At 33.2% G+C, this 15,260-nt stretch overlaps 1 protein-coding gene across 1 annotated transcript; it reads right to left on the bottom strand.

Moving 5' to 3' along the window:
• Positions 1 to 4,358: 4,358 nt before the first annotated feature.
• LOC104211885 (dehydration-responsive element-binding protein 1A-like) lies at positions 4,359 to 5,373 on the bottom strand. Its single transcript, XM_009761023.2, has one exon. The coding sequence runs from the start codon at positions 5,296 to 5,298 to the stop codon at positions 4,597 to 4,599; it is 702 nt and encodes a 233-aa protein (XP_009759325.1). The 5' UTR covers positions 5,299 to 5,373; the 3' UTR covers positions 4,359 to 4,596.
• Positions 5,374 to 15,260: the final 9,887 nt, after the last annotated feature.

Here is a 15,260-nt window from a genome sequence, read left to right as displayed (position 1 = left end):
AATCTTCCCTACGACCCAGTCCATTTCGAACTGGGTCGACCCAGTCCATAACCCAAAAGACCCAAACCCCTTTGTCTTACATTTTACAACACAAAACAAAAGAAACAAGAAGAAAAAACCCTAAAAAAGACTAAGAAGTCATCCGCCCCCCTCCTATCTTCTTCTTCTTCCTCAAGTTTCTCCAAGGTCATCCATGGCTTCCCCCTCAAAGCTCAACCATGGCTGCCCAACGTCACACTCACACACGCACAACCCCTCGTCGGACCACCCAAATCGACCCCCGTCCGCCATTAAAACCAAACGACCACCTTCAAACTTCGACATCCATGGTTGTCCCCCCCCCTTGTTTCTTCGTCATCTTCTTCACCACGTCCAGTCATGGACGACTTCAAACAGCCCCAAGCAGCCATGAACGAGCAGCCATGACGAGCAGCAATGACTCCCAGCAGCTACACCATCTTCGTCGCGTCCAAACAACCATCGTCGCAGCTGTTTCTGCGTCATCCATGTCGCCGCTGCTGCGTCCTTTTTTGTCCGCCATTGTTGTTGTTTTTGTCCTCCATTGCTGCTGTTTTTTGTCCTCCATTGTTGCTGCTTTTTGTCCTCCATTGTTGCTGCGTTTCCACTGCTCCATCGACGACGAACAGCTCGTCGACCTTCACCAAACATGCTTGCCGCTGCTGCTGTTTTTTGCCTTCATCTTCTCTTCGTCTTCATCGTCATTTGTTCGAGCTTTGGGTCGAGGCTCGGACAGATTTGTTTACAATCAAAGTTCTTCGTTGATTCATCTCCGGTTAGTTGTTTTTGAGTTTTATTTTGTCCAATATTTCGTTTTTATATTTCTAAAAGTTAAAATCGTTAAATATTTGATTCTTGTTTTGTTCGTTGTTGATCGTTGAAATCATTTTTTCTAGTTTGTTCATGTTCATGTGCTTTGTTAAAATTAATTTTCAGATTTCAAAATAGAAGTTTAATTAGTTGTTTTCATGTTTATTTCATGTTTGTATTATTGTTTAAGTAAGTATTTGTTAGTTTGATGTTTGTTAGATTCAAATTGAAATTTAATCAACTATTTCTTCAATTTGTTTCATGTGTTTATGTATTGTTAGAAATTGTTAATATTGTTAAGTTCAAGTTTAAGTCCATAATTGTTTCTTCGTCGATCTTGTTATTTGTTTAAAGAATTTAGTTGTATTAAAGGAATATATTGTTTTAATCGTTTAATCCGTCATGTTTGTTGTCTTAAAATAGATTCATTCATGTTCATACTTTGTTTGGATGATCTTGAATCCGAAATTTGTATAGTTTGATTTCTTGTTTATCATTTATGATTATTTCTTGAATTTGTCTCATAATCTTGTTGTTTAAGTTTAATATAGGAATTGTTGGTTGTAATATTGTTAGAGTTGATTTTAAGTTCAATATGATTGAATTTAGAAATCTTCATACTTTGTTTGTTGTTGTTGTTGAATCCGAAAATAGGATTGTTTGTTGCTAAACTATTGTTCAATCAAATTTTAGTTATTCTTGGTTGTTCAATTTATGTTCATATGATTTGTTGTTGAAATGTTGTTAAAATCATGTTCATGTGATATTGTTGTTATGATGTTCATCCATGTTCATATTGTTGTTTGAACATTGTTAGAAATTGATCATATTGACTATATTTTGGTTATGTTTGATTAAATGATGTGTTATAGCTGATGGGTAGTTTGGTAAATTTGTAATACGATCAGGGGTAGTTTGGTAATTTCAGTAAGGTCGGAAGGGGTAGTTTAGGAATTGTACATTTTGAAATTGTTTATTTGAAGCATGGGGGACAAAATGAAATGGGGTGGGTTGTGATATGATTATTTAATATAAAGGGGGGACAAGATTTAAATTAAAGGGGAATCTTGCATTATTTTAAATAAAGCATGGGGGACAAAATATAATGGGGTGGTGTGATATGTTTATTTAATATAATGGGGATGAGTGGGAAGATAATGGGTTTGGTAGAGAAAATGGGTTGATTTTAATTGATTAAAAGGTTTATAGGATGTGTTATATATGTGAAGTCTTGAAGAAGAATACGGAGAGAGAAATACACAGACAAAAAAAAAACGGGAGAGAGAAACAAATCTGAAAATAAGAGAGAGAAAAGGGCTGAACATTTAAGAGATAGAAAATTCCGAAAAATATTTAAGCTTTCAAATATAAAAAAAACTAAAAAAAATATTCTGTTTTCTTTTGTTGTTTGAAATCAGAATTAATTGTTGTTTCATAAAAGCTGGAAGCTTTTGTTTTTTTTTGGATTACTACTCCACCGGTCTGTTACTGGGTTGTTACTGTTGCTGGGCTATTGTTGCTGTGTTGTACTGATTTTACTGCTGTTGCTGATTCTCATATTCATTTTCTTTTGCTTCCAATATCAGGTACACAACTGAAAAGCTGTTTATTGTAATCCGAAATATGAAGCGTGAATACATATGAAGAATGAAAATTTGAAGTTTTAATTTCGTTTTTATTTCTTTGTTCCTTTTGTTGATTGTATTTAAGCTATTTCATGAATTACTAAATAATAACTGGAATAAGAAAAAATAACATAAGTTAGTCTTTAATGAATCAGTTCGGCAAAACAGGTTAATTCACTAGTTATGAAGGTTTCAAGATTATCAACAGTAGGTTAATCATGAATAACTAGCTAAATTTAGCTAAGACATGAATTTAAATTAAAACTTCGTAAATTAGGCATTAAGGCATGACTTGAGCTTAATCAAGGTTAGAAGAACGTTTAAGCCTAATAAACTTTCTAATAAGCTTTAGTAATTATGGTTAAATTTAGTTTCAAATGATTGTGAATAATTAATCTCAATAATATTTTTTTAAAAAAAATAACAATGCTAAGTTTTAATCTAGCTATATTTGTTTATTTTGAATATTAGTTGTTGAATTTTTATTTAATTTATAATTTTCGAAATTAAAAATAAAATCCCTTTTTCATCAATATTTGTATGAATCAAGCAATTAGCGTGTCATGTTTTCTTAAATAATAATAATAAAAAAATCTAATTAATTAGGATTTTCTTTATTCATTTTAGAGACTAATTTTAAATAGCAAAATGTAGTCGCTTTAAGATTTATTCATTTAGGAAAATAAATGAGATGAGCCTCGCTTAATAAAATGTATAGATTGCGGGGCCCTCAATAAATGTACATTTAATTGCTTAGAATTAAGGAGGAGTCGTTTTAGCAAATTTCACGGCTCTACCCCAAAGTAATAAATCGCTAATTGCTTTAGGCGCGATATAATAATAATACATTCTTAAACACGGGTATGCATTTATGCGACCCAAATCCAAATCCCAAAACATTGAATAAAAATACGTTCCGGATCGTGGATGCATTTTATGTGTCCCAATCCAAAGACATGTTTTTAAACGATGTTCACAATTTTTTTTAAAATAATAATAATAATAAAGTGGTAAAGAGTTAAAATTGGCACATCGGTTCATAATTGTATTAAAATCAGATAAATAAGCCAAATATGACAATTGAGCGACCGTGCTAGAACCACGGAACTCGGGAATGCCTAACACCTTCTCCCGGGTTAACAGAATTCCTTATCCGGATTTCTGGTTCGCGGACTGTAATATGGAGTCATTCTTTTCCTCGATTCGGGATTAAACTGGTGACTTGGGACACCCTAAATCTCCCAAGTGGCGACTCTGAAATAAATAAACAAATCCCGTTTCGACTGTCCTTTAATTGGAAAAAACTCCTACGCCCTTCGCGGGGTCGGAAAAAGGAGGTGTGACACCCGTATCTGTTGTCACTCGTGCCTCTTAACTGATTATCATGTTTTGACCAGTCCTCGTGTCATGCCACATCACCTTCAATGTAAATTCAGTTTTTTCCCAATACAAAAGGGACAACAAAATATGATCTCAAGGGGATTTGGAGAAAATCAATAAGAGGGATCAAAGGGAAGAAATGCAGGGAGTTCATTACAGCGATGATAGCAGCTCGGATATACAAGATTTGGTGGGCAAGGAATGAAGCACTATGGAACCAAAGAGTCCCTACACCGAGGATCATCTGGGCACAGGTCCAACAAGAATGTAAGGTTAGAGTAGTTCCTTCGTTAAACAGGAAATATAGTAGGAATGAGAGGGACTGGATAGACCAATTGTGTAGGAAACAATGACAGAGTAGAAATAGAAATATAGAATAGGGAGAGAGAAATAAGAAAAAGAGGAGAAACAGATATGAGCACTTGTATGCTGGGATAAGATATTGTACAGTTTTTTATTGGGTGTTGGTGATAAATAAAGATTTCTGTTTCACCAAAAAGGTATAATATAAAAAAAATGTCAATGGGAGTAAAACCAAGTAATTTGTTGTCATTTATCAAATAATTGATAAATATTATCAAGTAATTTCTAGTTTGACAAATTAATTGAGGGGTGTTGATGATTCTACTAGTGATGCGTACAATATCGTGTACAAAAAAAAAAAGGTTGGGTATACTCTATTTTCCATTGCATTTTGAGTGTACTTACAGGCAACTAAACTACTCAAATTAAAGTCTCTACACATATTTTCTAATTAAATTGTTCAATAGCTCCACAAAGACATGTCAGCATGATCAGATTCCATGACATATCCGTCTATACATTGAGGTGGAGGTAGCATTAGCCCCTCGGCCATATTCGCAAGTAATCTCGGCATGCAGAAAAGAGCCTCCTCGTCCATAAACAACACATTATCAGGCAATTCTGCAACCACCTCTTGTATGGCTTGGTCAACAATAATTTCCCTAGAGTTTTCTCCATCGGATTCTAATGGCCGAAATGCTTCGGCGGCTTCAGCGGCCGCCTTCTGAATATCCTTGGCGGCCGATGAAGCTGGTATTGGTAACCTCCAAGCCGAGTCAGCAAAGTTCAAACATGCAGACCGACCTCTTAGAGCTATCGCTGCCACGTCATGAGCTCGAGCCGCCATTTCTGCGGTAGGGAAAGTGCCTAGCCATATTCTTGATTTCTTATTGGGTTCTCTTACTTCACAAACCCACTTATTCGAATTTCTCCTCCTTATTCCCCTGTATACTGGATGTCGAGTTTCACGAAATGTTTTCCTACCTGCACGTTTCTTTGGATAGTTCGAAGCTAACATCACTTCTTCATCAGAATAACTAGGTGTCCCTGAGCTGCCATTATCAGACGATGTTGAAGATTCAGGCAGTATTTCAGCTGGCAACAAAGAAGTTGACAGTGTAGGAATTAGTAGGTCGAAATAGTAGTTTCCAAAAATATCCATTCTTGATCGGTGGAGAGTACGTATTGGAAGTTGGAAGTGTACTGAGGAAAGTTTGAGAGTGGATGATTCAGTTTAAGGTTTCCTTTTGAGTCAATAAATAACATTACGAAAAGCTATTTATAGTGATATGATAAGTGAAATGTTGCATGCATAGGAAGAAAGCTTACGGTTTAGACACGAAGGAACACGGAGTGAGTTAGTAGGAGACAGGCTGGGCGCCTATATATTGTGAACTGCATATATTCTTGGTTTTTAAAAGGTCAAAAGTATTACTGGGGCCTAGCTACTTTATGAGACAATCAACTAGGTTAGTTTCAACACAAGTTCAAGATTTAATTTGTCTGTTTGTTTGTTGAACACGTGTGATTTCTGCTGAGCTTCAAAACATAACAATATCTTTTTACCTTGTAATTACATGTGTATTTAGTAATCAAACAAAACCATAAAATATAATTCCTCCGTCTCAATTTATATAAACCTATTTGGGCATGGAGTTTAAGAAAAAATAAAAAACTTTTAAATTTGGGGTGTAAAATAGGTATAAATATTGTGTATCTATAAATCCTTGCATAAAGGTAAATTATTTTCAAATAAGAAAAATGGTTATTCTTTTTTGCACGAACTAAAAAGGAAATAGGTTCACATAAATTGAAACGGAGGAAATATATCCTTTCTGATTGAATATATGAGACATAATATTTTGTTAGTATATTAAAAAAATAACATATTTTTATATGTTTAGATAATTTAAATTTAAATTTTTTATTTTACATTGAATAAGAAACTTTTATAATTATGCAAATATTATGAAATATTTAATATTATAAGTTTTAATGTATTATAATATACAAATATTATGATATATCTAAGATTATTAGCTTAAAAAGAAAATTCTTAAATTTTGTGTCTGATAAATTTCGTCATCTAAATTGAAACAAAAAGAATACGATTAAATTTTGAAGTCTAAGGATGAAGGGCAAGGTTGAAAATAGGATTTTTTACATTCATATACACTATATGAAACTATATTACCCTCCCTACTCAAGTTTTACTATAATTACATTTTATATACCTAATTACTATTTATGTATATTTTAAGGGAATTCATGATATTAATTAGTGTCCTAAAATAACTCTACGTATATTCCCACTCCTCCCACGTTTCTCTCTCCACATCCCACCCCCCTCACCCATGTATCTTGCACTCACCCACGATTTTCTCTTCACAAATCTCAGACATCCTCCATTAACGCCTATTTCATCACTTTTTCAAAAATCAGATGAAATTTTTACTCTTATTCAAAATTCCTACCTCCATTAACGTCTCTGATTAGCTTGATTTTCAATGAAGAAGAAGATATCTACGTTAAGCAAATGAATTCTCTCTACGTCTCTCTCTATATCTCAATCCTTAATTTCAGTAATGTAAAGCAAAGGAAAAGAGAGCAGCAATTCCATCATTGACAACCATTAAAAAGCTTTGAAGCTTTGAATTCGAATTTGGTTTTTCAAAAACCATTATTTGTTTGGATTGGGTGTTGTTGCAAATAATTGAGAATATGATTTGGAATTTATATCTCAATTTGAGGATGTTTTGGTGAAGATTAGACTTGATTTTGGCTGAATTTCAGATTGAAACTCGAAGAAGAAGAAGAAGAAGAAGAAGAAGAAGAAGAAGAAGAAGACGTGATATACATTATATTTACGTAATTGTAGAAAAATTGTATTCTGTTTATATATTAATTATTGTATGAAAGTTGAATAATATTGTATAAAAATTATATTTAAGTTGTATGATATTGTAGTTGTATATAACTGAGTAGAAATAATGTATGAAAATTGTGAATAAGTTGTAGATAAGCTGTAGATAAGTTGTATAATATATAATTAGTTGTATGAAATTTATTTTTACTATGTATAAATTAGATATAAAATATACAAAAGACATATTGTATAAATTTTGTATTTAAGTTGTATGTTATTGTAGTTATATTTAACTGAGTAGAAATAATGTATGAAAGTTGTAGATAAGTTGTATAATATATAATTAGTTGTATGAAACTTGTTTTTACTATGTATAAATCAGATACAAAATATACAAAAGACATATTGTATAAAATTTGTATAAAAATTGTGTTTAAGTTGTATGATATTGTATAGTTGTATATAACTGGATATAAATAATGTATGAAAGTTGTAGATAAATTTTACAAGCCTATGACATAAGCTTTGGGATTTTTTCGGTATTTAGACGATTTGTTATTCAAAATTCATCCAGTATGAATGGACCCAAGTTCATCTGTTTTGGATTTCTGCTTCGTCTAATTTTGTAATTGATGATGGTACTTCTCATGCTTTTTCGGAAAATGTCTCACCTTCAAATTCATTTGGTTCTCATCAAGACAAGCCAAGTTATATAGATTGCTGGACTAGTGGCATGAGTTCCTCTTCATATGGTGGTAATTTTCTCGGTTATAATCTATCTGTTCTGCACCTGAAGGACCTTTGTTTCCATAATTTCTTTATCTCCTTTTCTCCATTCTTCTATGGTTTCTTTGATTCAGCGAACCGATTAGTATAGTACATCAGAAAAATAATAAAACTATACTTTGTTTGGTTAACCTTTATAATTGGGCTAACCTTTCCCCTGTAAATAATTGGTTAACCTTTATAAATAACTCAGATCACTTCTTGGAATTTGTCACTCCTTAGCTTTATATGTTTTGTGTCTCTTCTTTTCGTAACTTTGCATCCCCTGGATGTTTTAATGATATTTCACTTCACGATTAGTATAGTGCATCAGAAAAATAAGGAAAGAGAAGAAGAGAAAAAAAAAGGTAAATGGTGTAACTAAATCCCTTAATTGAAGGCACTAATAATAGATTGGGAGCCTTTTAAGGTGGAATGTATATATGTTGTAAACAAAATTTATACAAGTAAGATAATTTACTAAACATAAACATTTAAGGTAATAAAGTTTTCAATAGTGTATAAGAATAAAAAAAAATCCTTTAAAAAAAAAAAAGACGTACTTTGATTGAGGACTGTGACGGTGAGTTGCTAGAGCCGCCCCAATGACTACATCTTTCGAGGTTAACCAAATCCAATTGAAGAGAAAAGCGACAAAATAAACCTTTTGAAAATGATTTCATTGATCCCTAACTGGGCTCCAACACACGGGATTGCCAGTTTAGACTTACTACTCCTTGATCACTTTCCTCTGGTTTTCCACGGAACGTGTTCACCATTATTTTCTTCTACTATCCCCTACACGGACTCACTAGTTGTACGGAATTTGGTAGGATTCCTGATAATTTGCTAGTATCCATTGTTTATTGAGTAAATTACTCTATGAATATTCAATCAAACATATATTTTTTGGTTTCAAAATTAGATACTTTAACCATTTATATAATGAAAACCTTCTGCAAAATATCATGTAGGGTTTCAGTAATTAGGTACGGTATTTAGATGATCGCTCTTAAAATATAGCGGATGCATATATCCGTTATCAAAATAAACTAAAACAAATTAAAGAGAAATAAACAAAAAGAAGGATGAGATCGGAAATGAGAACTTTCTATGTTAAATATATTAGGGGCATTTGCATCTATACCCGCTTTTTCGGTCACGTTTTAACTTGTACCGCTTTGCAAAAATATTGCAAGCGTACCTACTTTTTTCGCGTAACTTCAGCATACGGGGCTGAAGTAGCAAAGACAATCACGCAAAACTTCAGCATTCTAGTAGATGAGACTGAAGTAGCAAGTGTACTGAAGTTTTTGTTTGTAATTGCTGAACTTAAGCATAGTAGCTGAAGTTTTGTTCTCTATTTGCTGAAGTTTTTATTTGTAATTGCTGAAGTTTTTGGTTTTCTAACTGGCGAAATTCAGCTCTAGAGCTGAAATTTTTGTTTTGTAACTAGCGAACTAGAGCTGAAATTTTTGTTTTTGTAACTGGCGAACTTAAGCTCTAGAGATGAAGTTTTTGTTTTTGTAACTGGCGAAGTTTTGTTTTGTAACTGACGAACTTCAGTTCTAGAGCTGAAATTTTTGTTTTTTGTAACTGGCAAACTTCAGCTCAAGAGCTGAAGTTTTTGTTTTGTAATTGGCGAACTTCAGCTCTAGAGCTGAAGTTTTTGTTTGTAACTGGCGAACTTCAGCTCTAGAGAAGGAAAACAATTCAAAGTTGAATAGCTAGAGCTGGAGTTTTTATTTGTAACTGACGAACTTCAGCTCTAGAGAAGGAAAACAATTCAAAGTTGAATAGCATCACAATTTAACCAGCTATAATATTTTCTCCTCCAACATAAGGCGTGATACGAGGTCATTTACCCTTTGGGGGATGGGTAAGGTGGCGTTACAGAAGGGCAATGAACTGGTAACTGGGTTTGATGAGACATGAAAATGGTGGTTGAGTTGACTCCGTGCTGATAAATAGCATAAAAATGAAGAAGAAGAAGAATAAGATAAAGGTGACAACTTGATCAGTTATTGGGTGTCCCATTTGTATGTTTAATGGTGTTTCTACTCGCTTATATATTTGTGGATAAAATTAAAAATAAATAAAGATACCACTTAACTTAATTTAGCCAATGATGAATTTGATCCGTGATGCTTTTATTCTACTCCTTGTTCACAACAGACTTTAATGCGGTTCTATAATTAGAATATACAAGATTTGTTTGAGAAGGAGAAGGAGGAGGAGAAAGGGGGCTGAAGTTATTTAAAAAATGGGAAAAAATTAAAACTTTTAAAAAAAATGGATATAGGTTAAATGAGGGGGACAAAATAGGGCGCCCGTGCAATTTTTACAATATATTATTCCATCCGTCCTATTTTATGTTACAACATTTAATTGGATACCAAATTTAAGAAATTAGAGAAGACTTTGACACGTAAGTCTAATATATGCACAAGTTCTACAATTGTCCTTTCAAATGAGGGGCGATATGAGAATTTCACATGTCTTTTTATTTTTAATGAGTGATTGTGAGAGTCATTAATGATAAAACTAGAATGTTAAAACTAAATAATTTTCAAAAAGATTAATGTGCCATTGTTTTTAAGACAAACCAAAAAAAAGTTGTATCACATAAATTTGGGATCATCAGAGAGAGTATAAGTTTTAGAAAAGATAAAAATAACATACATGCATAATATGCAAAAAGAATATGTTAATGGGAGTAAAACCAAGTAATTTGTTGTCAATTATCAAGTGTAATTGATAAAGATTATATATCAAGTAATTTCTAGTTTGACAAATTAATTAAGAGGTGCTGATGGTTCTATTAGTGATGCGTCCAATCGTGTTAAATATAAATTCTTTTAAAAATAAAATTTAGTCTTTTGAAATTATATTAAAAGTACTATACATTCTATAGTTAAATTTTTGCAAATTTGAAGGAAAAAAATTTGTTTAACTTCTCAAACTAATTATGAGAAAATCTCACTTTATGCATATTAATTCCAAACTATTTACCCTTTAATGCCCAGATCCAAACTATTTACTACTCCTACCCATACTTCCCAAACTATTTACTCGCTAGTTGTTCTCAGAGTCAAGGCTTCAATCACAAAAAGCTTAGCTTTACTAAAACAAAGATTGGATACAGATTCTCTCTGAATAATCACTGTTATATACAAGAGAATTTTAGCATACATTGGAAGGTGACCAACTGATAATCGCAATCGAGGTTATTTGAAAAAATTGAACTAGGCTCTGGCCCCTTCCTCCTTTCTCTAATTGAGTAGTTTCCATGAACCATGCGATCAGAATTACATGTGGACAAAACTTACAAAGCCATGGTTTGGATACTTCATTAAGTACAAGAGCAGATTACATCCTAAATCTAAATTTTTGTGTGTATTTGAATATCCACCATTGTTGGGCTTGAAGCTCAATTTTATTTTTGAAGATTTTTTGTTTGATTCAAAGTGGGTGCTGTTAAATATTGCTTATAGTACCTTCTAGAAGTTCATACTGAAATTTGATAGCATTTGGACCTGATTTGAGGTGATTGAGATCGAAATTTTCAATTGAAAATCGAAGAAGAACACAGCTACAGTATACCTCTACGGTATACAATATGCTGTAGGAGTATATAGCTATACTGTAACAGTACACTATTATAATTTACAAAATAGTATACCACTACAGTATACTAATATACTATAGGAGTATATAGTTATACTTCAACAGTATACAATATATTATTATTATATACTGTAATAATATGCAAGATAATGTAACAATATGCTATAATAGTATACAGTATACTATAATAGTATACTTATTACCCGTAAATTCACTTGCCTTTTCCCTTTTAATTTGTTTTAAGCTTTTACCAAGCGTGCGAGGTAGATTAAACCTGCCAAATATATATATATATATATATATATATATATATATATATATATATATATATATATATATATATATATATATATATATATATATAGTATGCTATATGATGTAACGGTATACTCTTACAATTAGATCCTTTTAGAATTTTTTATTGACAACTGATATTATTTTAGTTTAATAATTAAATTAAATTTTCTTTAACTCATTGCGTATAATTGTATACCCTGTTGATATAGCTATATACTATACCGGTATCATGTGTTAGTTAATATTTTTTTAGTTGTATTAGCTACATTTAATTGGTACACAATTTGATTTTTCTTTAGTAATAATATAAAAATATAATAAAAAATAGTGAAAACAGTAAATGAAATTAGATTATGAAGAGAAAAAGAATATAAAAAAGAAGTTAAATGAAATTAGAAAAGGAAAAAATAAAAAAATAAGAAGAAAACGAGAAAAAAGAAAAGGAGAAAAGAAAAAAAAGAAAAAAGAAAAGAAAATAAGCATAGAAATAAAAAAGAATTGGAGAATAAAGAAAAAATTGCCCACAAAACCTACTATGGGTAGGAAATGTAATTAGTTTATGGGTAGGAAAACAAATGGGTAGACACAGGTAAATAATTTTGTTTTTGTGGGTAACTTTGTCAAAACCTCAACTATTATAGTACCTCATAGCTATAGGCTCGTAGTCACTTACTTTAGAAAGTGTTGCAAGGCTGCAACCATCTTGGGCTTGAATGGCGGAGTAGTTACTTATAGTAAAAATTGTGTGTGGTAGTCACTTTTTAAAGTGGTATTTACTTTTTATCCAGTATTTTTAAAGCTTAGCAATAGTAGCCACTAGTCAATTAAAATTAATATGAAAAGACTGTGTTACCCTTTCTTCTATCTCTTTCAAGTTAGGGAGAAGAACTGTGCCGCCGTCTGTGAGACGGCGACTGCCGCGGACTCCATTGGATTCTCTTTTTATAAGGTGTCTCTGACTTTGGATGATAATTTCTCATATAATTAGTGGGTTTACAAAGGATATCCACTGATGACAAACATCTTCGTTTTGCATACTGCTACTTGATAGTGTGTGCATAAGAGACTTGCTAGAAAAGATTCATTAGCAGAAGTCATTCTTTTCCCTTTGAATAAAAATTTATGGCAGATTGAAGCAACTTTTCCCTGGTGGCGGTAATAGTGTAGTTAGCTCTTGATGAGTGCAACTGATCTTGTGTTCGCCTTTATATACAGAGGAAGATTGTAATCCAAATTAAGGTCGAACTAGGACTTTCCTAATCTAATATCCCTCTCCCTCTTTTGTTTGGTTTTTGTTTGAGAATGTTATTATTAACATTTGGAAATCCTTGCCCGACACAGATTAGGACAATAGTTAGTGGGGTTGATCAAAAATTACAATTACAACTTTAAAGTTACAAGTTCAAAAATTAAGGACACTTAGTCCTGAATTTCGAGTTCCAAGTTTAAAAGTTAAGGACAATAGGTCCTAAACTTAGGCTAAGAAGCCCAAAAGTTAAGGACAATAGATCCTGAACTTAGACTAACAAGTTCAAAAGTTAAGGGCACTTGGTCCTGAACTTACAATTATAAGTTCAAAAGTTAAGGGCACTTGGTCCTGAACTTACAATTATAAGTTCAAAAGTTAAGGACATGTAGTTGTGAAGTCCTGAAGTTAAGTTCAAAAGTTAAGGATATGTAGTCCTGAAGTTAAGTTCAAAAGTTAAAGACATGTAGTCCTGAAGTCCTGAACTTAGAGTTACAAGTTCAAAAGTTAAGGACATGTAGTCCTGAAGTCCTAAAATTAGGTTCAAAAGTTTAGGACATGAGCAGAAGGGTATTTTCGTCCGGGCAGTTAAAGTTTATTAAAGTAGTGGCTAAAGACTAAAGACATTTTAAACAGTGGCTTAAAAGTAAATACATGTGTTATTAGTGGCTAACCGTGTACTTCCCCTTACTTATAAAAGCACTACAGTTTGAAAATTCAAGTATTTTTTTCGGCATCCAATTCGTGGAATAATAACAAGCTTCATTCTTTGTTAAAAGGCCCAACGTATATGGGTAAAAACGGGCCCACTGAACATCTCGGTTTCCCGATAAGTCAAACGGAGCAGGAATGAATCGAAGTCAGAGCAGAGCCCCGTATCAGGGCTAGGGCAAAACACCTACCGTCGTGGATATCATGGTTATGTCCTCCGGGTCTGGTTCAATGATTAAGACTTCGGATGGCATTACCAAACGGCTGCACACAACTAACAAAGGGATGTGATGTCCGTGCCCTACTGGATATCACGACGTGAATCTCGACCCATATCGGCAGAAAATCAGTGATTAGCGACATAGAAGATTTTTACCTTTCTTAAAATTTTACTTAAGGTAAAATTCCCCTACTATATAAAAGGGAAAGATTATTATCCATGGGACACATTGTAACATGCATATCAGGGCAATTTATTTCAATTCTCTTTGTTGTTCAAAGTTCTTATTTTTGTTCTTAAGTTCTTCGTAAGTGCAAGCCTGGAATCGAGGGTAGGTTCTTCATCGAGCCATCAACCGAGCTCAAAATCACCCTTATCATTGGTTTGGTCATTTATTACGTCTTTCATTTGCTTAATCTAATGTCATTAATCACTTGTATTGAATTAATCTATATATCCTTAAAACCACATATAAATTCAATTGTTATCTGTTTTTTAGGGTAAACAGTTTGGCGCCCACTGTGGAGCTAGGGATAATAGCGGTAATTTGATCCAAAATTACATAACACACTCTATTTTATACTTGTTCTTTGAGATTTCGATTTCAAGTCAAGTTAAAAATGTCGAACTCTCAATCTGCTCATTTGAACGTCGATGTTGAGTCCGACCACTATGGCGAGAACAACAATGTAGTGCCAGCAACGAAGTGCCTCCTCTTGACCCTAATGGGATCAATTTACGGGTGATCTTCGAGATGTTACAGGCTCAACAAGCAGCGATAGCCCAATTGCAGAACCAAATCCGCGCCCCCAGTAGAGTTGAGCCCGAACTATCCCGGGAAAACACCATAGAAATGAACCGGCCACGGAAAGGCCGGGTGAAGTTTAACCCAGAACCAAACCCGAGATAATAAAGATGCTTGAGGAACTGACAAAGCGGGTGGAATTAGGAGAAAATAAAATCGAAGCCAACGATAAAAAAGTGGAGACATATAACTCCAAGGTTGATCAAATCCCAAGAGCTCCCCCGATATTGAAATGCCTGGATTCCAAGAAATTTTTTCAAAAACCTTTTCCTTAGAGTGTAGCTCCGAAACCAATCCTAAATATGTTCCGTACGCCCGAAATTCCAAAGTACAATGGGACTACAGATCCAAAGGAACATATGACCTCCTACACATGTGCCATTGAGGGAAATGGCTTAGAGGACAACGAGATCGAGTCGGTTATACTGAAAAAGTTCGGAGAAACCCTATCTAAAGGATCAATGACATGGTATCACAACCTACCCCCCAATTCCATTAATTCATTTGCTATGCTTGCAGATGCTTTCGTAAAAGCTCATGTCGGGGCCATTTAAGTCAAGACGAGAAAATCAGTCCTTTTCAAAGTA

Source organism: Nicotiana sylvestris, chromosome 11, assembly GCF_000393655.2.
Source record: "Nicotiana sylvestris chromosome 11, ASM39365v2, whole genome shotgun sequence".
NCBI classification, from domain to species: domain Eukaryota; kingdom Viridiplantae; phylum Streptophyta; class Magnoliopsida; order Solanales; family Solanaceae; genus Nicotiana; species Nicotiana sylvestris.
The sequence above is the reverse complement of the archived record's forward strand: the minus strand, read 5'-3'. Positions and strand labels throughout refer to the sequence as shown.